Consider the following 25975-nt stretch of genomic DNA (forward strand, 5'->3'; position numbering starts at 1 on the left):
TAATGCAATAAGTGCAGTAATGAAGAGAGATGGCAGGTGTGCCAACAGAACCGTACAGAGCAGGGAACATAGCAGCTCAGTCCCAAAGGAGGACTTGAGCCAGATCTTTACAATGAGTAGGAGTTCACCCAGTGGATAACTTGAGATGTGGGTGGGTGGTTAGCTAATATTCTAGGAAAGCAAAAGAGATTACCAAATCCCAGAGGCAAGAAGGAGAACATTCTATAGTTGTGGGCAACATAAATAATTCCTCGTGCCTGGACTATGTGAGAATGAAAAGTGTGTCTCTATAGGATGTAGGACGATGAGACAGAGGGCCTGATGGGCCACACCAAAAGAGCCTAATAAATCCAAATTAATCCAGATGATCCCTGGAGAAAATAGTATTTCTATAACATAAGGGAAGGCATACAAGTCATAAGAGCTCCGGTAGGAGCTACTGAGGGTTGTATTTTTAAAAGATGACTTTGGCCATGGTATGCAGAAGGAGGAGAAAATCTGGAGGCCAGGAGACCAGTTAAAAAGCCCTGCAGGGCTTCCCTGGTGGCACAGTTGTTGAGAGTCCGCCTGCCGATGCAGGGGACACGGGTTCATGTTCCGGTCTGGGAAGATCCCGCATGCCGTGGAGCTGCTGGGCCCGTGAGCCATGGCCGCTGAGCCTGCGCGTCCGGAGCCTGTGCTCCGCAACGGGAGAGGCCACGGCAGTGAGAGGCCTGCGTACCGCAAAAAAAAAAAAAAAAAGCCCTGCAGTGCGTGGCCCAGGCTCCCAGTGATGGAATTTGATGGAAGTCAGCATTAGAAATCCCCCAGCTAGTCCCAATGAGCTGAAGTTAAGTATAAGAGTACCAAGTAAGCCCATCCAATCCATACTCACTGTCCAATCAATAAACACTAAAAGAGATACAAGTGACATGTTAAGTGCCAGGAACTAAACCGACTTCTGTCTGTTCATTTAAGTTATGACCGTACGTCTTGAGTCTTCAAGTGTTGGGTGGATGAACGAGGTCTTCTTAAGATCTGAGAGCAAAGGCAGTGATTCTAGAAACTGTTCAGTGTTTGTCCAGAGCTTAAGCCAGATTTAGCTTCACTCACGTAGAAATTGCACAACCTCTCTTGCTATGAAAAGTATGTTTCATAATCTAGTACATTTGGCCGAAACAGATAACGTGCACTCCTCTGCCTAAAGTGCTTTCCTTGAAGGCCAGAAGAGTCCAAAATCTACAAATCATCTCTTTGGGTTATTACGTCATTTTTCCTAAGAGATGAACATAAAATATTTTTTAAACATCGTCCTCAAAACACACTGGCAGGATAGGTGATTGGAAGGCAGGGATTACACATGTTTTCTAAGGAAGTCATGGTAAATACGAGGGATGCAACACAAGATCTGTTCTGATTGGGTTCCAGTGGCCTCACCTTCAAACTGGAAGGTCAGGCACTGACCTGGAGACAGGAGCACGTGCTCCTTAAGAGAAATAAATAATAGCAACTCCCTTGAATTCTCAATTGACTGGTAAATATCATAATGGGGGTCACAAAGAAAGGTAGTGATGCGTGTTGGAATGGGTATCAAGGTCTCCTGATGTCTAGAATTATGAGGAAGAGTATACTGACAAATAAGAACATGGTTTTTGGAGTCAAACTTTGACTGAAACCTGGGTCCATCTTTGATTAAACATAATAAATGTGTCCCTGGGGTAACATTTATCCACCTTCTGTCTCAATTTCCTCATCTCTAAAATAGGGATGGTGACAATACCTACCTCTCAGGTTTCACAGGTGGAAAAAATAAATGAATTCATGTTAGAACTGCTCCTGGCACTTGGGAAACACCCAATAAACTCCTGCTATGAAGAGCAGCAGTCATCTTACTGCAGTCATCACAGCAGCAGTTGTAGCACACTTCATGATACTCGTACGGAATTTCATTCTTAGATTAAATATTACTTAGCACTCGTCAACTACGGCAGGGAAGCTTGTGTAACTGCAGAGATGTCAAATGAAGTCCGAAAATATCTGCGGAGGCAAAATGTAAGCTCTCTCACCTTGCTCCTACAAGAAGTTCTTTCTGTCCTGGGTCAAATGTTAACTGCGAGAAATCCACAGCATTCTTCGCTCTGAACTCCTGCAACCAGGGGCCAATTTCTAAAGAGGAAAAATAAATAAATAAAAAGATAAAAATGAATTTTCTTCCCCCCTCTGGGGACCACAGACAATGCACATCAGGTAGCAAACGTTACATTTCAGAGGATTTGAAGGGCCCCCCAGGTAATCATTTAGGGGCCACTGGAGGTTTCTGTCAGGGTGTCACATAATCCACACTGAGAATGTGTAAAACATAGAGGGCAGCCACCCAATAAAAAGGAAGCAAAGCATCAATGCTTGGTTGTGATTTACAAGCCAGATGTGCATTTTCCTTTTGCCTCTGGACTGGGCAGAAAATAACACAGCACTCACACGATTCATTAGAGGAATATTGAATGCAAACAAGATCATTTCCTGTGCAGCTTGATGGGAAGGAGCCAAAGATGTGGGAAAATCACAAAAGCCACAGAAGCACCATCTGCCTTCTTTCAAAGTGGACATTCCATTTCCCTGTCCTTTAGATTTCTATTTGGGCCCCGAGATTAGACTAGTTAAACACTCTCAGTCCTTTCTAGATGAGAAATTCACAGTCAATTCTAGGCCTCATTTGCATTTTTTAAGGGAAATCAGAAAATAGCCACTCTTTAGAGACAGGTTTTTTACAAGCACTGTTAACTCCTATTAAATGACCTCCAGCCTAGAGTCCAATTATTACAACATGAGAGTATTTGAAGAGGGATAGAACTCAGCCTTATTAGCCATTTTTGCAACTTTCATTAGCTCATTTCTGACACAGAAAAAAATCTTCAGTGAGTTGTCTGCCAGTTGTGCTGAACCTGAACCTTATTATTATCCTTGACAACTAACCATGTGATCTGATTGTCTTTTTTTCTTTTTTTTTTTTTTTTTTGCGGTACGCGGGCCTCTCACTGCTGTGGCCTCTCCCGTTGCGGAGCACAGGCTCCGGACGCGCAGGCTCAGCGGCCATGGCTCACGGGCTTAGTTGCTCCGCGGCATGTGGGATCTTCCTGGACCAGGGCACGAACCCGTGTCCCCTGCATCGGCAGGCGGACTCTCAACCACTGCACCACCAGGGAAGCCCCTGATTGTCTTTTTCCTTGAGTTTAATATTTTGAGCGATGTCACACTGAATAAACAGGCGCATGACAACTGGCAAATCAACAGTTATTGGTTTGCGGAAAAAGTGTGTAGCACAGAAATAATCTCTTCCACAAAACCAGATGCTAAAAAAAGATCTAATATGGAAATATGCCCATGTCTTAACACATGTCTTGTAGAAAGGCCTTTGTTGATGTAAATGAGATAGATTATTTCCAAGCAATAGCTTTGTGTAACAAATATGGCTTTTCTCTACTATCAGTTATTGGGGGAAAAAACGGACGTGAACTGAAAGTTCTATTCTGCTTAAAGGAAACCAGTGTTGAGTTATATAGAGATCTGTATTTGGTTTTTGATATTTTCATGTTATCTTGACTGTTTTTAGTATTTTATATAAAATTCTTCATTTTATAGGCAAGTCAATTTTTTAAAAAAATCCTTATTAAATGCAAAATAAGTACAAGGTCCTGGAGCCATAAAAAGATGTTAATAAATGATCTGTTCCAGGAGTTTTTAATTCAGTTAGGGAAGGAGCACAAATATCTTCTTTAAACACAGTATCTATAGATACAAGATCTTTACAGGTATTTATAGGGTTACAGGAAGTATTCATACACAGAAAGGAGAGATGACTGAGGGGCTTAGGGACCAGGAAAAGAGAGATCTGACCAGAGATTCACAGAACAGATGTGTCCTGAGGAAGCAAGCGTGCCATGTGGAAGACATGGTGCCCCCTGTGGCTGTAACTGGTATTGCTCATATTCACTCCTATGGGGCCCCGGATCCGTTTCTCTGCTCTTGGGCAAGAACACTAAGGCTCTTATGTTTGCATTGCTCACTGCAGTGCCTGCAGCTCAAGGTACAGTAGCTTGAATGTATAGGCAATACTAAATGTGTGGAATGAAAAAGTAAGAATAAGCTAGGGTTCTGTCTGTCCGTTTTTTTTAATGAATTAAAAAAATTTTTTTCTTAATAATTTTTTTTCTAATTTTAATAACTTTACTTTATTTTATTTTATCTTCTTCTTTCTTTTTTTTCTCCCTTTTATTCTGACCTCTGTGGAGGACAGGCTCTTGGTGGCCCAGCCAGGTGTCAGAGCTGTGCCTCTGAGGTGGGAGAGCCAAGTTCAGGACGCTGGTCCACAAGAGACCTCCCAGATCCATGTAATATCAAAAGGAGAAAATCTCCCAGAGATCTCCATCTCAACACCAAGACCCAGCTCCACTCAACAACCAGCAAGCTACAGTGCTGGATGCCCTATGCCAAACAACTAGCAAGACAGGAACACAACCCCACCCATTAGAGAGCAGCTGCCTAAAATCATAATAAGGCCACAGACACCCCAAAACACACCACCAGACGTGGACCTGCCCACCAGAAAGACAAGATCCAGCCTCATCCACCAGAACACAGGCACTAGTCCCCTATATCAGGAAGCTTACACAACTACCTGAACAAACCTTAGCCACTGGAGACACAAACTAAAAACAACGGGAACTACAAAGCAGTAGCCTGCGAAAAGGAGACACCAAATACAGTAAGATAAGCAAAATGAGAAGACAGAGAAACACACAGCAGATGAAGGAGCAAGGTAAAAACCCACCAGACCTCACAAGTGAAGAGGAAATAGGCAGTCTAACTGAAAAAGAATTCAGAATAATGATAGTAAAGATGATCCAAAATCTTGGAAATAAAATGGAGAAAATACAAGAAAAGTTTAACAAGGACCTAGAAGAACTAAAGAGCAAACAAACAGTGATGAACTACACAATATATGAAATTAAAAATTCTCTAGAAGGGATCAATAGCAGAAAAACTGAGGCAGAAGAACGGATAAGTGACCTGGAAGATAAAACAGTGGAAATAACTAAATAACTACTGCAGAGCAGAATAAAGAAAAAAGAATGAAAAGAATTGAGGACAGTCTCAGAGACCTCTGCAAAACATTAAACACACCAACATTCGAATTATAGGGGTCCCAGAAGAAGAAGAGAAAAAGAAAGGGACTAAGAAAATATTTGAAGAGATTACAGTTGAAAACTCCTCTAATATGGGAAAGGAAATAGTTGATCAAGTCCAGGAAGCACAGAGAATCCCATACAGGATAAATCCAAGGGGAAACACACCAAGACACATATTAATCAAACTATCAAAAATTAAATACAAAGAACAAATATTAAAAGCAGCCAGGGAAAAACAACAAATAACACATAAAGGAATCCCCATAAGGTTAACAGCTGATCTTTCAGCAGAAACCGTGCAAGCCAGAAGTGAGTGGCAGGACATAGTTAAAATGATGAAGGAGAAAAACCTACAACCAAGATTACTCTACCCAGCAAGGATCTCATTCAGATTTGACAGAAAAATTAAAAGCTTTACAGACAAGCAAAAGCTAAGAGAATTCAGCACCACCAAACCAGCTTTACAACAAATGGTAAAGTAACTTCTCTAGGTAGGAAACACAAGAGAAGTAAAAGACCTACAATAATAAACCCAAAACAATTAAGAAAATGGTAATAGGAACATACATATCGATAATTACCTTAAATGTAAATGGTTTAAATGCTCCAACCAAAAGACATGGACTGGATGAGTGGATAAAAAAACAATACCCATATATATGCTGTCTACAAGAGACCCATTTCAGACCTAGGGGCACATACAGACTGAAAGTGAGGGGATGGAAAACGATATTCCATGCAAATGGAAATCAAAAGGAATCTGGAGTAGGAATTCTCGTATCAGACAAAAGAGACTTTAAAACAAAGACTATTACAAGAGACAAAGAAGGACACTACATAATGATCAAGGATCTATCCAAGAAGAAGATATAACAATTGTAAATATTTATGCACCCAACATAGGAACACCTCAATACATAAGGCAAATACTAACAGCCATAAAAGGGGAAATTGACAGCAACACAATCATAGTAGGGGACTTTAACACTGCACTTTCACCAATGGACAGATAATCCAAAGTGAAAATGAACAAGGAAACACAACCTTTAAATGATACATTAAACAACATGGACTTAATTGATATTTATAGGACATTCCATCCAGAAACAACAGAATACACATTCTTCTCAAGTGCTCACAGAACATTCTCCAGGATAGATCATATCTTGGGTCACAAATCAAGCCTTGGTAAATTTAAGAAAATTGAAATCGTATCAAGTATCATTTCTGACCACAACGCTATGAGACAAGATATCAATTATAGGAAAAAATCTGTAAGAAATACAAACACATGGAGGCTAAACAACACACTACTTAATAACCAAGAGATCACTGAAGAAATCAAAGAGGAAATCAAAAAATACCTAGAAACAAATGACAATGAAAACACAACGACCCAAAACCTATGGAATGCAGTGAAAGCAGTTCAAAGAGGGAAGTTTATAGCAATAAAATCCTACCTTAAGAAACAAGAAACATCTCAAATAAACAACTTAACCTTACACCTAAAGCAATTAGAGAAAGAAGAATAAAACAACCCCAATGCTAACAGAAGGAAAGAAATCATAAAAATCAGATCAGAAAGAAATGAAAAAGAAATGAAGGAAACAATAGCAAAGATCAATAAAACTAAAAGCTGGTTCTTTGAGAAGATAAACAAAATTGATCAACCATTAGCCAGACTTATCAAGGAAAAAAGGGAGAAGACTCAAATCAATAGAATTAGAAATGAAAAAGGAGAAGTAACAACTGACACTGCAGAAATAAAAAGGATCATGAGAGATTACTACAAGCAACTATATGCCAATAAAATGGGCAACCTGGAAGAAATGGACACTTTCTTAGAAATGCACAACCTTCCAAGACTGAAGCAGGAAGAAATAGAAAATATGAAGAGACCAGTCACAGGCACTGAAATTTAAGCTGTGATTAAAAATCCTCCAACAAACAAAAGCCCAGGACCAGATGGCTTCACAGGAGAATTCTAGCAAACATTTAGAGAAGAGGTAACACCTATCTTTCTCAAACTCTTTCAAAATATAGCAGAGGGAGGAACTCATTCCCAAACCCATGCTAAGAGACCACCATCACTCTGATACCAAAACCAGACAAAGATGTCACAAAGAAAGAAAACTACAGGCCAATATCATTGACGAAAACAGATGCAAAAATCCTCAACAGAATACTAGCAAACAGAATCCAACAGCACATTAAAAGGATCATACACGATGATCAAGTGCGGTTTATCCCCAGAATGCAAGGATCCTTCAATACACACAAATCAATCAACGTCATAAACATATTAACAAATTGAAGGAGAAAAACCAAATGATCATCTCAATAGATGCAGAGAAAGCTTTCAACAAAATTCAACACCCATTTATGATAAAACCCTCCAGAAAGTAGGCATAGAGGGAACATTCCTCAACATAAAAAAGGCCATATATGACAAACCCACAGCCAACATTGTCCTCAATGGTGAAAAACTGAAACCATTTCCACTAACATCAGGAACAAGACAAAGTTGCCCACTCTCACCACTATTATGCAACACAGTTTTGGAAGTTTTAGCCACAGCAATCAGAGAAGAAAAAGAAATAAAAGGAATACAAATTGGAAAAGAAGAAGTAAAGCTGTCACTGTTTGCAGATGACATGATACTATACACAGAGAATCCTAAAGATGCTATCAGAAAACTACTAGAGCTAATCAATGAATTTGGTAAAGTAGCAGGATACAAAATTAATGCACAGAAATCTCTTGCATTCCTATACACTAATGATGAAAAATCTGAAAGTGAAATTAAGAAAACACTCCCATTTACCATTGCAACAAAAAGAATAAAATTCTAGGAATAAACCTACCTAAGGAGACAAAAGACCTGTATGCAGAAAATTATAAGACACTGATGAAAGAAATTAAAGATGATACAAATAGATGGAGAGATATACAATGTTCTTGGATTGGAAGAGTCAACATCGTGAACATGACTATACTACCCAAAGCAATCTACAGATTCAATGCAATCCCTATCAAACTACCAATGGCATTTTTCACAGAACTGGAACAAAAAGTTTCACCATTTGTATGGAAATACAAAAGACCTGGAACAGCCAAAGCAACCTTGGGAAAAAAGAATGGAGCTGGAGGAATCAGGCTCCCTGACTTCAGACTCTACTACAAAGCTACAGTAATCAAGACAGTACGGTACTGGCACAAAAACAGAAATATAGATCAATGGAACACGATAGAAAGCCCAGAGATAAACCCATGCACATATGGTCACCTTATCTTTGATAAAGGAGGCAAGAATATACATTGGAGAAAAGACAGCCTCTTCAATAAGTGGTGCCTGGAAAACTGGACAGCTACATATAAAAGAATGAAAGTAGAACACTCCCTAACACCATACACAAAAATAAACTCAAAATGGATTAAAGATCTAAATGTAAGGTCAGACACCACCAAACTTTTAGAGGAAAACATAGGCAGCACACTATGACATAAATCAGAGCAAGATCCGTTTTGACCCACCTCCTAGAGAAATGGAAATAAAAACAAAAATAAACAAATAGCACCTAATGAAACTTAAAAGCTTTTGCACAGCAAAGGAAACCATAAACAAGACCAAAAGACAACCCTCAGAATGGGAGAAAATATTTGCAAATGAAGCAACTGACAAAGGATTAATCTCCAAAACATACAAGCAACTCATGAAGCTCAGTATGAAAAAAAAAAACAAACAACCCAATCCAATAATGGGCAGAAGAACTAAATAGACATTTCTCTAAAGAAGATATACAGATTGCTAACAAACACATGAAAGAATGCTCAACATCATTAATCATTAGACAAATGCAAATCAAAACTACAATGGGATCTCACCTCACACCAGTCAGAATGGCCGTCATCAAAAAATCTACGAACAATAAATGCTGGAGAGGGTGTGGAGAAAAGGGAACCCTCTTGCACTGTTGGTGGGAATGTAAATTGATACAGCCACTACGAAGAACAGTATGGAGGTTCCTTAAAGAACTACAAATAGAACTACCATAGGACCCAGCAATCCCACTACTGGGCATATACCCTGAGAAAACCATAATTCAAAAAGAGTCATGTACCAAAATATTCATTGCAGCTCTATTTACAATAGCCCAGAGATGGAAACAACCTAAGTGTCCATCATCGGATGAATGGATAAAGAAGATGTGGCACATATATACAATGGAATATTACTCAGCCATGAAAAGAAAAGAAATTGAGCTATTTGTAATGAGTTGGATAGACCTAGAGTCTGTCATACAGAGTGAAGTAAGTCAGAGAGAGACAAATACCGTATGCTAACACATATATATGGAATTTAAGAAAAAAAAAATGTCATGAAGAACCTAGGGGTAAGACAGGAATAAAGACACAGACCTACTAGAGAATGGACTTGAGGATATGGGGAGGGGGAAGGGTAAGCTGTGACAAAGCAAGAGAGAGGCATGGACATATACACACTACCAAACGTGAGGTAGATAGCTAGTGGGAAGCAGCCGCATAGCACAGGGAGATCAGCTCGGTGCTTTGTGACCACTTGGAGGGGTGGGATAGGGAGGGTGGGAGGGAGGGAGACACAAGAGGGAAGAGATATGGGAACATATGTATATATATATAACTGATTCATTTTGTTGTAAAGCAGAAACTAACACACCATTGTAAAGCAATTATACTCCAATAAAGATGTTAAAAAATTTACAAAATATATTCAGTAATAACCTGTTAGATAAATTAAAATATTTTTATACCAGTAAAAGCGAAATAATACAATTACCAAAAAAGCATAAAGTATCTTTTATTTACACTTTTATTTGCAAACATGACACATAAAACACAGCATTTTAAAATGCTAACAGTGCTTTGCCAGATCCTTTTTGTTTTTAGCTGCATATCTGCTCACCATGAGTCTAGTGTTTTATCAAGTCTCTTCATATGTTTCTTTGCAATGACATATAATAATCCATTTCTCACAGGTTCACTATAGGAAAAATCCACAAACTGCAAGTTGTACAAAATATTTGTTCTCTGGAATTGGGTTCTTCTAAACTTTACTGCTTTACCTTGGACAGCATGCCTGGTGGATTTCTAAGAAACCAAACAGTTATGATAGTTCATTTTTCTTGAAGTGCTCCTGATTTGGGTGTTCTTAACTCAAATGCAATTTAAAAACCACAAGTCTCAAATTAGGCTATGTTTTACAGCCTGGAATCCATGGTATAATAAGTATTCACAACATAAATAGACATTAAATAATAACCACAAATCAGTTAAATTATAGGAAAGAATGCACATATTAATCTAGGAAGGGCAAAAGCAGAGAGCCTGTATCAGGGGGTATCTGTCAGATGAGGCTGGCCAGGGTCAGGCTGAGGGCATGCTTCACTCTGAGAAGGACTTCTTGTGTGACTTTTGGATATAGCATTTCTCAAAGTGAGATAATTGCAGGATAACACAGAACTAAATAAATGCATTTCATACTTATCCTGGGTATGTATTTTAAGAAAAATCTTAGGAAACAAAATTTCAGTGGGATCAACTACCATTTCATAACAAAATGAAATGTACTCCCTTTCTGAATAAAGTGTAGGATTTGTGATTTCCATTATTTCCCCAACTTTTCATTTGTTTGCATGATTTTCTGGCCATATCAGGAACACTTGTTCATTCTCAGGATCTAAATGTAAGTGTTAGGTGAGAACCAGGCTTCTCTGGCCCCCCAAATTCTGAGTTGTCCAGTGGTTACCAGAGACACACCTGGCAAGGCATAAAGAGAAGCTTCTGGAAGTTGTGAGCTGGGTTCAAAATCCACCTGGTAGGGGGCGTTGCCTTCTCCTTTGTTTATAACTTTTAAGATAGTGGAAACCTGTTTCGTTAAACCATCTAGAGCCCTTATTGCTGGTGACTGCAGGATAAGAACCAAGTTAATCAGTGGCAGGTTTTTACTGCTGGATAGCTCACACAGAAGCAATTTCTATTCATCCATCCATCCAGGAAGATTTTTTTTTTTTAGTTAAAAGATTATGCAAATTCATATGTAAACTAGGCGAGACCCTCAAATTCCTGTCCTGTGGCTGGCTTTGTCCTCCAGGTTGTGAAGTTGGTGCCTGGGCTGTCCTGCCCTGAACTCTGCTTGGCTTATAAGCACCCTGCGTCACCCACAGGAAACTTTCCTGGTGCAGAAGGTCTTAATTTTGCCTTGAGACCTGAAGCATATGACTGCAGGCTATAAAATCTAATTGCAAAATCTTAATGTTGTGCCAGAGGACATTAAAAAGTAATTTCCTTCAGATTTACAACTTCAGAATTACAAATGATGTTAATATGATGAAAAGTATAAAAATGAGTGATTCCTATTCAACAGGCACTTAGATTATTCCAAGAGTCAGCCATGTGCTTGTGTGTAAGCAGTCATGACGAGAAGTCTGAGAGGCACAAGTAAAGCCATTTGCCACTGGGTAACTACAGGGATTGCAGGAGACAGTTTCAGGAATTTCTTAGAATCTTAGGGTATTTGGTTTTAAAATATTCTTAGACTTTGTTCTGCCACATACTCAGGAATCGCCAGACTTTGGCTTTAAGACAATAAATCATTTGTTGAAGCTAACATCTCTTTCTGACAATTCAGGCTCAGTTTCTTCTCTGTCTCCTTGCTAGTGGAAACAGCATATGTTCTCATCTAAGACTCTACCACCACAGACCTCAGGAGTCAGGGGAAGAAGGAGGCCTCCACCACTCAAGAGGCAAGCTAGGGTTGTCCCAGGAAGTCTTCTCATTTGAAGAAATGTGAAAAAGTCCCAAGGTGGTGTCTGCACAAGTACTGATTCTATCTGTACATCAGAACTAGAATGATTTCCAAAAGAGACCCAGATTTTTCCAGGAGCTTTAGGGTTAAGCATTAAGACAATATATACCAAGAATATTCTTAGATAATTTACGTAGTCAACTAATATTTCTTGAGTACCAGCTACATGGAAGAACCCATCGTAGGTACTGGCTAGGATACAAAGTTATGTAAGACAGACCTCTGCCCGCGAGACATTTATAATTTAGTTTAAAAAGTGAGATATATACACAAGAGAGTTAAGCCAAAGAAGAGAAATGCTTGCTGGTACCAAGGAAAGTGTGATGATAAATGTTCCAAGGCAGCAATGTCCAATGAAAATATATTGCTACCTACACATGTGAATTTTTCCAGTAGTGACACTGAAAAAATGTTGATTTTCTGTTGATATTGCTACCTACACATGTGAATTTTTCCAGTAGTGACACTGAAAAATTGTTGATTTTCAACAATAGTTTATTTAACCCATATAGCCACGATATTATTTCAACATGTTATCAAAATAAAAATTTTGGAGACATTTTCATCGCATGTGTATGTTCTAAGTCTCTGAAGGCCAGTGTGTATTTTGCACTACTTACTGCACATCTCAGTTTGAACTAAGCACATTTCAACTGCTCAGTAGCCAAACATGGCTAGTGGCTACTCATTAGACAGCACATATCCAAGGTATTAGGAAAAGGACCTCCTTGATAATATAGAGGCATGGTTCTGTTACAGCCATTACTGAAAAGGAAATTAACTCTGGGTCCTCTCAGAACCAACTGCCAGCACCAGCTGCCTTATTTTTTTTTAACAAACTATAAAACAGGAAAATAATAGAACAATAGTATGTGTTGGGAAGAATATATAAATTAATTCCCAGGAAGCAGTCCGAAGAGTACCTAAAGCATGGGAGGGTCTCAAGAAATACCAGTTCCCAACCTCACCACTGGGGGCAGTAAAGGGTGGTTTTCACCCATCTCACAATTTTACCACGAGGATGGCTCTATTAAATCTTTTGACAACAACCTGCGGACGAGGCCACATATCTGACATCAGTTTTGCCTCCTCTTAGAACTATATTCACTTTCATGTATTGGGGTTGGCCAAAAAGATTGTTCGGGTTTTTCTGTATGCTGTTATGGAAAAACCCAAACAAACTTTTTGGTCAACCTAATAAATCACATTCTATCAATACCTACTCAGGGTGTAAGACCCATGCCAAATTTAGAAAGGCATGAAGAACCATTCAAAACCAACTGAAAAAGTAACACCCTCTGTCGGAAATCTATTAATACAGTGAGAGGTTGTTCAGAAATGGGTTGACTCAGCAGGTCTGGGGCATTCAAACCCTGCGCTTTCCGAATAAAGTCTGATCCTTTACCAGCTCCTGGGAGATAACCTCTAAGACCTTGGCATATCCTGCCTGATAAGAGTGATTCTGTATACCTGGGAGCCCTGATTAATGGTGGAGACCTTTGACCATGGTGTTATCAGTATGACCTCCATAGGGACAGGAGTCTAAATAACTAAGGTCAGCCACATGGGTGTTCCATGCCTACTGACTGAGTCAAAAAAAAAACAAACCCTGGACAGAAAAGCTCAAGTGAGATTCCCTGGTTGGCAATATTCCATACATTTTGTCACGCATCTTGCTAAGAGAATTGACTGCTGTCCAGATGATTCCACTGGGAGAGAACAAATAGAAAATTGCACCTGTTTTCTCCTGGACTTTGCTCTACGTGCCTTCTACCTTTGCTAATTTTAATCTGTATCCCTTTTTTGTAATAAACTATAACAATGAGTATAACAACTTTGCTGAGTTCTGTGAATCTTTCTAGTGAAATCATTGAAACTGAGAGTAGTTTGGGGGACCCCAAACTCAGAGGTTATCCCCTTTGTGATGATAATCACAGTAAATAAAATAATAAGACCCATATAAATATTCCTGGAAGGTATTCTAATACAGACATGTGGGTTTAGGTGAGTCAGAAATACACAGAAATCACTCTCTCCCTATATCACAGGATTATGTAACCTGCTTTTCTAAGAAGAGATACTAGTTCCCTTGAACAGCTAAGACTCTCTTAGGTAGTCTGTCTACAGCTTTTCCAAAGGGGCAATTCTTTCCTAGGATCAAGCTCACCAAATTCTTTTTGTGAGTTGTAATCGATCTATGGCTGGAAAACAGGTAAATGTTATTCATCATATTATTAGTACATTTCACTGTGATTTTCTTCACATATTTTACAGCCCCTGTCCTGTTTTTTGTTTTGTTTTCTTTTTGTTTTTCTTTTTGTTTTTCAATCCACTACAAGAAATTCTCTGCTTAGGAATTTTTACCTTGGATTCTTCCACAGAAACCAACAAGATAACAATAGATTAACGGAAATGAGCAGACATTCCATTAGAGTATTCATTGTTCTATTCAATAATTAACACTGGGCTTCCCTGGTGGCGCAGTGGTTGAGAGTCCGCCTGCCAATGCAGGGGACACGGGTTCGTGCCCCGGTCCAGGAAGATCCCACATGCTGTGGAGCGGCTGGGCCCGTGAGCCATGGCCGCTGAGCCTGCGTGTCCGGAGCCTGTGCTCCGCAAAGGGAGAGGCCACAACAGTGAGAGGCCCACGTACCGCAAAAAAAAAAAAACATAATTAACACTGATATTCGATGAAGAAAGAAAGCCAAAATGCAACTGCTTTGGAGAGGTCTTTTAGGCAGGTTGGATAAAAGAAAGTCAGATTCCAAGTCATGAGTGTCCCAGTCCTCTCGTGCAATTCACACACACATTTGAAGGCACATTCTTAGTTTATGATGTCCCTGTGAACTCCCACCAACAGCCTTTGGAAGGCCATCCAATCTCAAGTGGCAAGGCTGCACTCTGCATGCACTGGCTTCCTCTGCCAGCAAGGTTCCATGGGCCACGGCCAACTGCCTTTGCTGGCCATCAGCCCCTCTCAAAGCCCCCTGCCCTTCACTTCTCTTCTGTTTTTCCCCAACAAACCCCCCGCTAGTTGCACCACAATCAGCTCTTCACTGAACTCATTCCCACTTCCCCACTTTGCTAACTCGATTCCACTTTTTCTGAATGACCTTCCTTCCTGCTCTCTAACAAATATAACAGGCTGGGAGCCACTTAAGAGTAGGGTGCAAGTTTATTAATATCTGTGTAAAGGATGTACTACAATAGAGGCCTCAAATGAATATGCATTTGAAAATGAAAATGAACATTGAATAATATAATGCTGAACATTTCAAGGCCCAGTGCAGTCCCAGAATCTACCTGCATCTTTCTTTAATAACTCTCCCTAGCCATTCTCTATCCCTTCTGGTCCACCAGACATCACCTGTGTAATGTAATACCCCTTGGTTGTTGATTATGTTTCAGTGGCACTTATGAACTATACCATTCTTTTAATTGTTTTATATGTGAACAAGTTCATATACAAATAATGTTGTATATTTATCTTTAAAAGCCATTTTTACTATTTGGTAAAGTTGTTAATATCTAGGCTCTAGAACAGGGACCGGTAAATGATGGTCCATGGGCCACCCTGGACCCATTGCCTGTTTTGTAAATAAGTTTTCATGGAACAGAGCATTCTTTTATGTATATTCTAGGGCTGCAATTGGGCTACACTGGCAAAGCTGAATACAGATTGTCTGACTTCCAAGGTCTAAGATATTTACTATCTGCCCTTTTATAGCAACAAAAATGTGTTTCAGCCTCTGCCCTAGAAGATCTGAAACTAAGAAGAGCTCAATAAATATGTACTATAGATAATTAAACATAGTAAGTATAATTCTTTAGTAACAGACACAAAAAATAATACACAACCTTTAAGTAAGAAGGAACCTCTAGACACATCTACTCAAATGCCCCACTTTAAGGATGAGAAATCTGGAGTAATCATTCACCCTACATGATTTGCTCTGTAACACTTAGCATCCATAATTAATAGCATTTCCAGAATATTTTATTCCATTAGTTTCATTTGTCCTTTAATATCTTTCAACTAAAGCAAAAAAAAAGCACACAGAAAATCATTATTCTCCTCATGGACAAAAGTTGAGTGTTCCCTGCACAGAATCATTTTGAAACACCAGCTAATTACTATATTTCCACTTCCTCCCCCCAAAATAAATAAGCCTTTTGAAATTCCTAGCATGGCCTATCAGCTGATGTTATCTATGGCTCCAGAAAACTTATGCATCTCCCTCCCAGGCTTACTTTGGGACCAGTAGCACCAAGTCAAACACTCAAGATGTTAGACTGAAAAAAAAAGTGTTTTAGATTCGAAACAAAAGCTGACATTTATGGGGTTTTATTCCCAGCAGAGGTGGATTTCCGCCTGACCCAGCATCCCCCAGAGAGCTCTGCACTCCATGCATTCAAATCACCAACCTCCACAAAAATGAGTTCACAAGTGGTGCGCAGTCAGAGGAGATTAGGGAGGATAAATGCTCTCTTTCCCTTTGTTTTGTCCACTCTGGGCTTATTTTGGTGACGCTGTGGTTGTTTTCATTTCCGGTATTAACCTGACAGGCGCCATAAGGCTGATTGTGTAAGAGCTGCTCTCATTTCCAGCAGGCAACCAAGCCGCTGTGTGGACAAGCCAGGAGCTGGACTTCTAAATTCCTTGGAGAGAGTTGTGAATTCAGTGTCACAGTCACATTTCCAATCTTGTTTTAAGTTTTTCTTCACAAGTTCACACTCTCATTCCCTGATGTACCTCAAACGATTTCAGAGACCCTTCCTGCTCTGTGCCCAATGTTCACGGCGTTCCTCATGGTCAGTTTTGATCACTGCTCGATCCCATTCATGTGTCCTCCCTGGACCATCCACTGCCAGGCGTGTGGTGGCTTTCATCTGGCAAACACGTAGCAACTGTGCGTCTGGCCCTGTTCTAGGAACCAGAGACATGGTGGGATAATAGACAGAGAAGGTTCTTCCTCTCATTAGATGAATATGCTAGTGAGGAGGACAGAATCAGGAACATAACTAATAAGCGCCGTGACGTAAATTGAAAGGATGACTTTTTAGGATGTGGCTTGGAGCTACACTATGCAGAGTACAGAGAAGACCGCTCTCCCGAGAAGGGCACTCCAGGAGAGGGACCTGTCTGCGGAGAGGCCCTGAGGTGGGCATGAGCCAGGGTCAGCAGGCAACACAAACGAGGCGCGCGTCCTGAGAGCTGAGGCCAGGAGAGGCCAGAGGGAGGCAGGGCCAGCTCAGGTAGCGACTTGCAGGTGAAGGTGAAAAGTTCAGACTGAATTCTACAGGAGCGATTGGAAAATTCTTGCTGTAAAGGGCCAGACAGCATTTTAGGCTTTGTAGGCCATGTGGTCTCAGTCACAACTACTGAACTCAACTGTTGTCGCTACAAGCAAATACAAATGAGTGGGTGTAGCCAGGCTCTAATACAACAATATTCACATCGCTGGAGGTGGGCCAGATCTGGCAACGCGTTGCAGTTTTTGCCAACCCCTGTCCTATGGCACAAGGAAGCCAAGGTGTGAGGGAAGCGGGTAAGGATAGAGGGAGAAGCATGAACTACTTTGCATTTTTAAATTATTTTATTAAAAAAAATTTTTTGGCCATGCGCGAGGAATCTTAGTTCCCCGACCAGGGATCGAACCCACACCCCCTGCAGTGAACACGCTGGAAGTGAGGAGACTTAACCACTGGACCGCCAGGGAAGTCCCAGCTTTGCATTTCTTAAAGCGCCTATGGTTACAGCGTGGAGAAGGACCCCAGGGGACTTAGAATGCAGGAAAGGGGCTATACGTCAGCAGTCCAGAGGAGCCTGAGGGAAGGGGTGAATGTAGGAGGAGTTTTGAACTAGCTGATTGGGGAAAGAAGGAAATGTGAGGAATTAAGGATGACACCCAAGTTTTCCCCTAGACGACCCAATCTATGGGGACATTTCTGAAATAGGAGAGATTAGAAGGAAAATAAGTTTGGGAGTCTGGAAATCTAAGTGGAGATCCCCACTAGAAATCCCAGTGTCGATACGAGTAGGTAGGCGCGGGGCAGTTCTGGGGCTCAGGAGTGGTTGAACTTGAGAGAGAGAAATCTGACATCCATCCACACAGAGATTATTTGATATGGTTTTCGACAGGGATGTTCAAGGAAGCAAGTTATTCCCACATTGAACGTCAGCAGAACACCTTCTGGAATGTTGAGCAAAGGGACAAATAGACACATGCAAGGATGAATGAAGGAACTCCACACTCTGCATTCATAGGGTCATGTTAGCCCTCCCCCATCATCTCCAGCTCCTGTAGAGTTCACTGTAGAATTTCAAATCTAATCACCCTGATGGTACTGATCTTCGAATTAATTTGACTACTTAACCCCCTCCCTGAAACCAGTAAGCCCTTTATTGCATATGTGCTTTTAAGTGCCTCCCAATTAGATACTGTTACTAGCGCCATATATATAAATTCTAATGTGCCTCTTTGCCCTTTATAGGTCCAGTTAAGTTCCTAGCCTCCCTGAAGGTGCATTTCCTCTCCGTGGGCTCCCTTGAAAGACATAAACTCTTTTGGTGGTAATTAGATGGGTAACTAACATCCTTTTTGAGCCAGTTACTAGATATTTGCTCTGATTTGTTTCTGTCTTTTTATGTTGTTACACCCATTTTATGTGTATGAGCAGGAAAAGGACTACGTGTGCCTCTGTGCATGTATGTGTGTGTGAAGAAAATTTAGTTCTGCCTGTCTTTGCCTCAGGGTATGGAATGTAACAGATGTTTCAGGAACTACAAATCTTTATGCTTTAAGAAAAGGATGAAGGAGGTGGAGTGGGCTGACTTGAAGGCTCTTTTGGATTCCAAATCAGACCAAAAAAAAAAAGGCTTTGCACACAGTTACAAGAAGAGCAAGCAGAAAAGAACCCCTATGAAGTTCAAAGGGACCTGAGTTTAATCAGACAAAAACAATTTCTATAGCTTCAGGAACCCACTCGGTGATCGAGGAACTTGTGCATTAGGCATTAAAGCCAGCACGCATTTGTATTATTCTCTCTTCGTTTGCAACGAGTGTTCAAAGAAATTCACCTCCTAAAACAGATACTGAAGTGGACCAGACCCACGAATTAACATTGTCACAAAAAGCAGCTTCCTACTCTGTGCAAGATGTGGCCTGTCAATTACAGTCCCTGCCGAACTCCCCTCTTCCTGGGGTTCCATAGCCTGGTTCACTTTGTCTCTTCCAATGATGCACTTGATATGACCATCAAGCTACCTCCTGACCTCACCAATGAGCCCGACTTCAAGAAAAAGCCCTGAAAGAAGGGTCAGCAGAAGCTGGCAAGATGTACAGTCCTTTTCCTCTGAAAAATCTTTCTCCTTCCTGGGCCCATTCACACCAGGCTTTGTCTGTTTCCTGCCTGAAGGTCACATGCATGGCCAGAACTCCGTCTTATTAATTACAACTGTTGGCAAGCCATTAAAAATCTCATTTCATTTTACCGTTCACCCTCATTTTAACTGATTTTCATAATTATAATTCCATCTTTGATATACTAGACCTATTAAATTTAATGCCATACAGAGATTTTAGAACTCCTGAATAAAAGACCAATGCTGGACTGTATCCACTAAAAAAAAAAAAAAAAAAATGTAGTCCTTGCTTGAGAATAAGTGAGGGGGAAACTGCAGAGAGTTCTATTTTCATGTGGAGAGAAAGAAAAGTCAACTTAATTGCATATGGTCAGTATAATAATGCTGTCCCTCTGGAAGGGCTATAATTAGGCAGAATTGTTTTCACAGGCGGGACCCACCAAGCCTATGACTCCAGCTTGCATTAGTTCTTTTTTAAATTTCCCCACCTGTTATAAACATTTCTATTTTTATTCTTCCCAAAACATAAACACTACTACATTAAAGATGCCCAAGCATAAGCGATCCTGACAATATTTTTATAAACTCTAGGAATAAATATAAGCCTCTTTTCATATGTTGTGTCTATTAAAAGGATGAGGGTGACGAGAGAGTAGTATTGTGACCCAAGGAGCCAACACTGAATTGGTGACGTGGAGACGAAAAGCCCCAGGTGAAATGTCTCTTGTGACTGTGTTAGTACTTGTACTAAAGGGAGACACACAGAAAAGTCATCTGATGCCCAGTGTAAAGATGAGAGGGTCATCTGAATCTTTCATGTCTTAACATTTATTAGGCCATAAAAAGAATGAAATAATGCCATTTGCAGCAACATGGATGGACCTAGAGATTATCATACCAAGCGAAGAAAGTCAGACAGAGAAAGACAAATATCACATGATATATCACTTACATGTGGAATCTAAAAAAATGATACAAATGAACTTATTTACAACCTAGAAATAGAGTCACAGATATAGAAAACAAACCTATGGTTACCAGGGGGTAAGGGGAGAGGGATAATGTGGGAGATTGGGATTGACATATACACACTACTATACATAAAATAGATAACTGATAAGGACCTACTACTGTATAGCACAGGGAACTCTACTCAGTACTCTGTAATGACCTATATGGGAAAAGATAAAAAAGAGTGGATCTATGTATATGTATAACTGATCCACTTTGCTGTGCAGCAGAAACTAATGCAACATCATAAATCAACTAGACTCCAATAAAAATTTTAAAAAAAATTTATAAGGCAAATATTCTTTATCTCTACATCATACAGTATAATATCAATGAATACTTACGGATACATTTCTAATCCACTTTTTAAACCAAAGTTATTTATCTAACATTATTGGGACAAGAATTACGAGAATACATTTTCCAGTGCTGAAATTCAACTAAAAAGGTAGGAATGGTCAGGTTTTAATTAAACTGAACCGAAAGCAGTGAATTACCCTGGAATATATTGCAGTGATGCTCCCCCCACACCCATTCATGGAATCCTGTTGCTTCTACTTCTTCAATGTGCATTCTTTGTCCCCTTCCCCTGGCCGTGGCTTTGCTGTGGGCCGCGGCTCCCCTGGCTGCACGGAGGGTTGCTCCCTCAGTGCCCTGGCCCTGCAGTGTCCCCTGCATGTGACCCTATGTCAACATCCCTGGATGAAACGTCAGCAGAACCACACCGACCTGGCTCCTCTCCAACTCATTCTTTCTGCACTTTGGGCTCTAGCTGTATCAAGGGCTTTTGCTCCAGGGATTCTCCAGACCTCCCTTCCCCTCCCTCTCCTCACCTGGAGCTCTGTTACCTGTTTGTGGAGGTCAGCTGTGACGGCAGCTCTTCGGGAAAGCCCGAGTCTCCCGAGACAGAAGGAAGGATGCGTCCCATGCGCACACATGGCACAAGCTTTGCCCTATCAGAACCCGGGATGCCTTGTCAATTTGCCTGTTCATGCAACTGTCTTCCCGCTTCCCGCATTCCCAGAGCCTAATACAAAGGCTGACACAAAGCAGGCACCCACTGGGGAAAAATGTATTTAATGAATGAGCGGATGCTGGTTTAGTGAATAACTGAATGAATGAATGCTGAACACAAAGATGAATGAATGAATATTAGTCCTTAGGTAGCCGCTCTGCGATGAAAACCATCAATCTGGAATATAAGACAAACCTGAGGATGTAGACGAGTTCTTTCAACTACATGTGGGTGGGCTGTCCCTCTGTACTATAATAAAGACCCCTGGAATCTAGCAAAGGAGACCCTTGTTTTGGCATGAGGTACATAACGAGATACTCTTGCCTCAAGCTTTTTGACTCCAGGGGCACAGCACTGGCTGAGAGCCCCTTGTAAATCTGGCAGCCAGCAGGGCAACGAGAAGCTTCTGTTAACTGGAGGAGGGGAGCATACATATGTAGGTGAGGATGGAGCACGCATCCCTCCCACCCAGGCCCCCAGCTCCTCAGGGGCACCCAACCCACCCCCCACAACCTGCAACACACACACACAAACTGAATAATGCACAGAAGGTTGGAGCAGCAGAGAACAAGCTCCTTCCCTCCAACGCTAAGGGCTGCAGAATTTTAGAGCTTGACCTATGCATTCCAACAGGTCAGGGTTCCAGGCCCTGCTTGGCTACGTATGCACTGCGGGCTTGTGGGCAAGCGACTTCACTCCTCTTAGCCTGTTTCCTGGGCTACATAAAAGGGTAGAGACAGTGCCACGTTATAGAAATTTCATAAAGACTAAAAACCTGTGGTATGTATTATAAAAGACTCAATAAATATTAGTTGCTGGGTTGTGAGTCATTGTTAGAATTTGAGACCGCTATTCTTTATTTTCTTCATAACCTGTCATGATTATCAGCACTGTTTTCCTGCCATAGATTCCCTTTGTAACACAGTGGCCCAAATAATGAAGTGGCCAGAGAGGGAACTTCCAAATATGAATTCAGATTAAAGCTGAACTGATGACAAGCTGACATCCATGGAATCCGGAATGAGTCCTTTCTCTCATAGAGGGCACTTTCATACCCATAATAATTACTCCCGTACACCCAATTTTGCCCCTTCCTTTAAAAAATTCAAAAAGTCATCAATGCCAGCTTGCTGTATCTTTACGTTTGACACCACATCATGGTGGCTTGTTGAGCAGTGAAATATCCACGTTAGTGTAACTCAACCATTTTCTTGAGGGCGAGGGAAAAAAATCAACAAAAAGCCATGGAAAAAGTTACACTTTGAGGACAAAACATCCACCCAGTTTCATAAAAACCACTGAGGCAGAGGAGGCAGAATGATCTGGAATTCAAGACTGTGATAAGAAAGTTATTCCTTTGACAACCCTTCATGATTGATTCTCCTGAGGTCATGGTAACAGATTTTAGAATTATTGTTGTCCTAATTTTATAGGCAGATAATAAGACAATTTTTGTTTAGTTTTTAAATTCGAAATAAACAAGAATTTCAACTGTGACATCATCTCTTGGAAATGGCCTTTGAGCCCTTTGGGCAGTTCAATGACCTAGTCACCCAGTGAACCACCGTTCACCTCTGTAGTGGGTACCATATCTCATCTGTATTGTTTGGACACTAATCCCAAGTTAGCATCAAGCAGGGGCACAAATACTTGGAGATAATATTCAGGGCATTATCCACAGGGATGGGATTTTGATTCTGTTAGCAACCCTAAGAAATCTGACAGACTGAATATATTTCAAAAGAGACAACATTTTAATAGTCTAAAAAACAGTAAAGGTGTTTTTCGAAATAAATATATTAAGAAAATAAAGGCAACTATAAAGAGAGGTTAGATTAAGAGACACAGAAAAGAACTATCTCAATAGTATTCCCCCAAACAAATAATTTTTTATTACAACTCATACCTTGCTTTTTATAACAAGACAATAGCTACCACATGAAATGAAGCCTTGAGGAATTTTACTTTGGATGATGGTGAAAATAATAAAATTACAATGAAAATAATAAAACCAGTGATGGTATGTATTTATTGCACACAATATTTTAGGCTTTAAGCTAAGAAAAAAGGTGGTTATTCTACAATATGCATTCCCTGAATCTTGAAAAGTCCTGAATGAAGCAAATATTATTATCTACATTGTAAGAAAACTAGAATTCTCAAAGTTAAAAGGCAAAGAAAAGCAAAAACCACAAATAATGAATACTTTTTATTTCATAATTTTCTCTCAGTCTATGATTTACCTTTGAAATGCCTTTTTTTTTTTGAATTTTCTTTATCCTATTGGAGAAAGTAAGCCCTCTGAAAGCAAAGAATTAAATATAAAGTCATTCTCTCCACCATATCTGTGAAGTCCTTGTTTTGGGTACAATAACAAATAAAACAGAAATCTCACCCTCTACAAACCCCAAGTCTATGCAGAATCACATACTTTTCTCATTGAAAATAAGGGAAGAATATATGGCTCTTTTTAGAGAGAAAGGAGGGAAAGTGATAAAAATTAGACCATGGAGATTTCTATTTTTTTTCTGTGACGTAGGACTGAGTCATCTATTTCTTAAGTGTTATGATTTCTAGATAAATACTTAAATGAATCCCTGACTCTGAATTCAAAGAGAGATTAATCTATCCTTCTCTCTGTACTACATTTGCACAGATTTCCTCAGGATATTTTTCCAATTCAGATACTCTCCTTTGGTGCATCTGTTTTGTGTCTCATCTATGTCCTTGCCTCTTGCGCTGGACATTTTGATTCTACTTGGGTAACCCTTACACACTTTAAAATCTGTTGGGGGTTGGTCTCCTATATAGGTCTCAGGGTATAAGTTCTGCATTGACTGTGTCTGTTGACTCTCTTGGGGCAATTTATGGTCTCAGTGTTAGTGTTGTTTGACTCTGAGCTCATCTTCAGCAAGAGTTAGTCCCGCAAGAACCTATGATCTAGGAATGATGGAGGCATTTCTAGAGAGCAGAACACTAGAGGGCCCTCCCAGGGTCCAGGGTCTGGTGTTTTCCTCTCAACTGTCAATTTCTTTGTTTGTGGCCCCTCTCTCACAGGGTAGTATATGTTTGGATCCACAATGGGATCCCATAAAACAGGCGTGGTGTTTGAATTTCCCCTTCAAGGGTCTGTTTCCACTCACAGCCAGCTACCCTCCCCCTGCTTCCTAGGGGCCTGCTTCTTCTGAACTTCCACTTGGCAGGTAGGACTTGTGGCTTGTAGCTTTATACTGGAAGTTGAGTTTCTACTCTTCCTGCCCATCAGGATCCCCACCACCCACTTCTTCTATTCCTAAGCGTGTTTTAAAACCTCAGCCCCTAAGGCTTTTCAACTTGGATTCCTACTGAGAATTCCAGACCTGACTCTTATGTTTGATACCTGTCCCCCAAGACTTTCCCCGTTTCGCTTTTGGAGGATCTCTGTATTTTATAATGCCATTATATGAGGATTAGGGATTTCTCCCATCAACTCAGTTTACTGTTTTGCTGGAAATCTTCAATAAGAACTGTCTTCTTTATGTTTTTGCATCAATTCCTCAGGAACTAAGAATATTACCCCAAAATTAACAGAGACAATTATCCCCAATATTTTCATGTCCATAAATATTCACATTTTAAATCTTCAGGGAAGAGCTGTGTAATTTTCAGTCCCTACTTTCTATTTAGCATCTGCTTTTTTAAAATAGAATTTAAATTACTATGGTAAATCTCATTTAACCATTAATTATATCAAAACAATAAATAAAGAAAGAAAGAACATAAAAACCAAGTGAACACAAAATTAATCTCTGTGCTCCAAGATTTGGGGATCCAGCCCACACACATCCTAATCTCTTTACAGGGCCTCCATGCTAGATAAATACAAAATGCGAGATGATTTCAGTGGTTAGGCGCTGAGGTTAAAGTAGAAAACCTTTTATCTCCAACTCAAATCTTAATTTTCTTTATACAGTTTTATAAATCTTTTTTTTATTTTAGCCACCAGTCTGGTCAAAAAGATATCTGTGATAGATGCAAAAATCCTCAACAAAATACTAGCAAACAGAATCCAACAGCACATTAAAAGGATCATACACCATGATCAAGTGGGGTTTATCCCAGGAATGCAAGGATTCTTCAATATATGCAAATAAATCAACGTGATACACCATATTAACAAATTGAAGGAGAAAAACCATGTGATCATCTCAATAGATGCAGAAAAAACTTTTGACAAAATTCAGCACCCATTTATGATAAAAACCCTCCAGAAAGTAGGCATAGAGGGAACTTTCCTCAACATAATAAAGGCCATATATGACAAACCCACAGCCAGCATCATCCTCCATGGGGAAAAACTGAAACCATTTCCACTAACATCAGGAACAAGACAAGGCTGCCCACTCTCAGCACTATTATTCAACATAGTTTTGGAAGTTTTACCCACAGCAATCAGAGAAGAAAAAGAAATAAAAGGAATAAAAATCGGAAAAGAAGAAATAAAGCTGTCACTGTTTGCAGATGACATGATACTGTACATAGAGGATCCTAAAGATGCTACCAGAAAACTACTAGAGCTAATCAATGAATCTGGT

General features: G+C 40.1%; 1 protein-coding gene across 6 annotated transcripts in view; it reads right to left on the reverse strand.

The window, feature by feature from the left end:
• Positions 1–25975, reverse strand: part of SEMA5A (semaphorin 5A) — a 476576-nt gene that overhangs the window by 253334 nt on the left and 197267 nt on the right. For all 6 annotated transcript variants that reach the window (XM_089908674.1, XM_022581376.3, XM_089908670.1 and 3 more), the window contains one exon: positions 2046–2145. In XM_089908674.1, coding sequence (XP_089764800.1) covers positions 2046–2145 — 100 coding nt within the window. The remainder of the gene's footprint in view (positions 1–2045; positions 2146–25975) is intronic.

Source organism: Delphinapterus leucas, chromosome 3 (assembly GCF_059928025.1).
Source record: "Delphinapterus leucas isolate spDelLeu-1000000601 "Yukka" chromosome 3, BTC_Dleu_Yukka2, whole genome shotgun sequence".
NCBI classification, from domain to species: domain Eukaryota; kingdom Metazoa; phylum Chordata; class Mammalia; order Artiodactyla; family Monodontidae; genus Delphinapterus; species Delphinapterus leucas.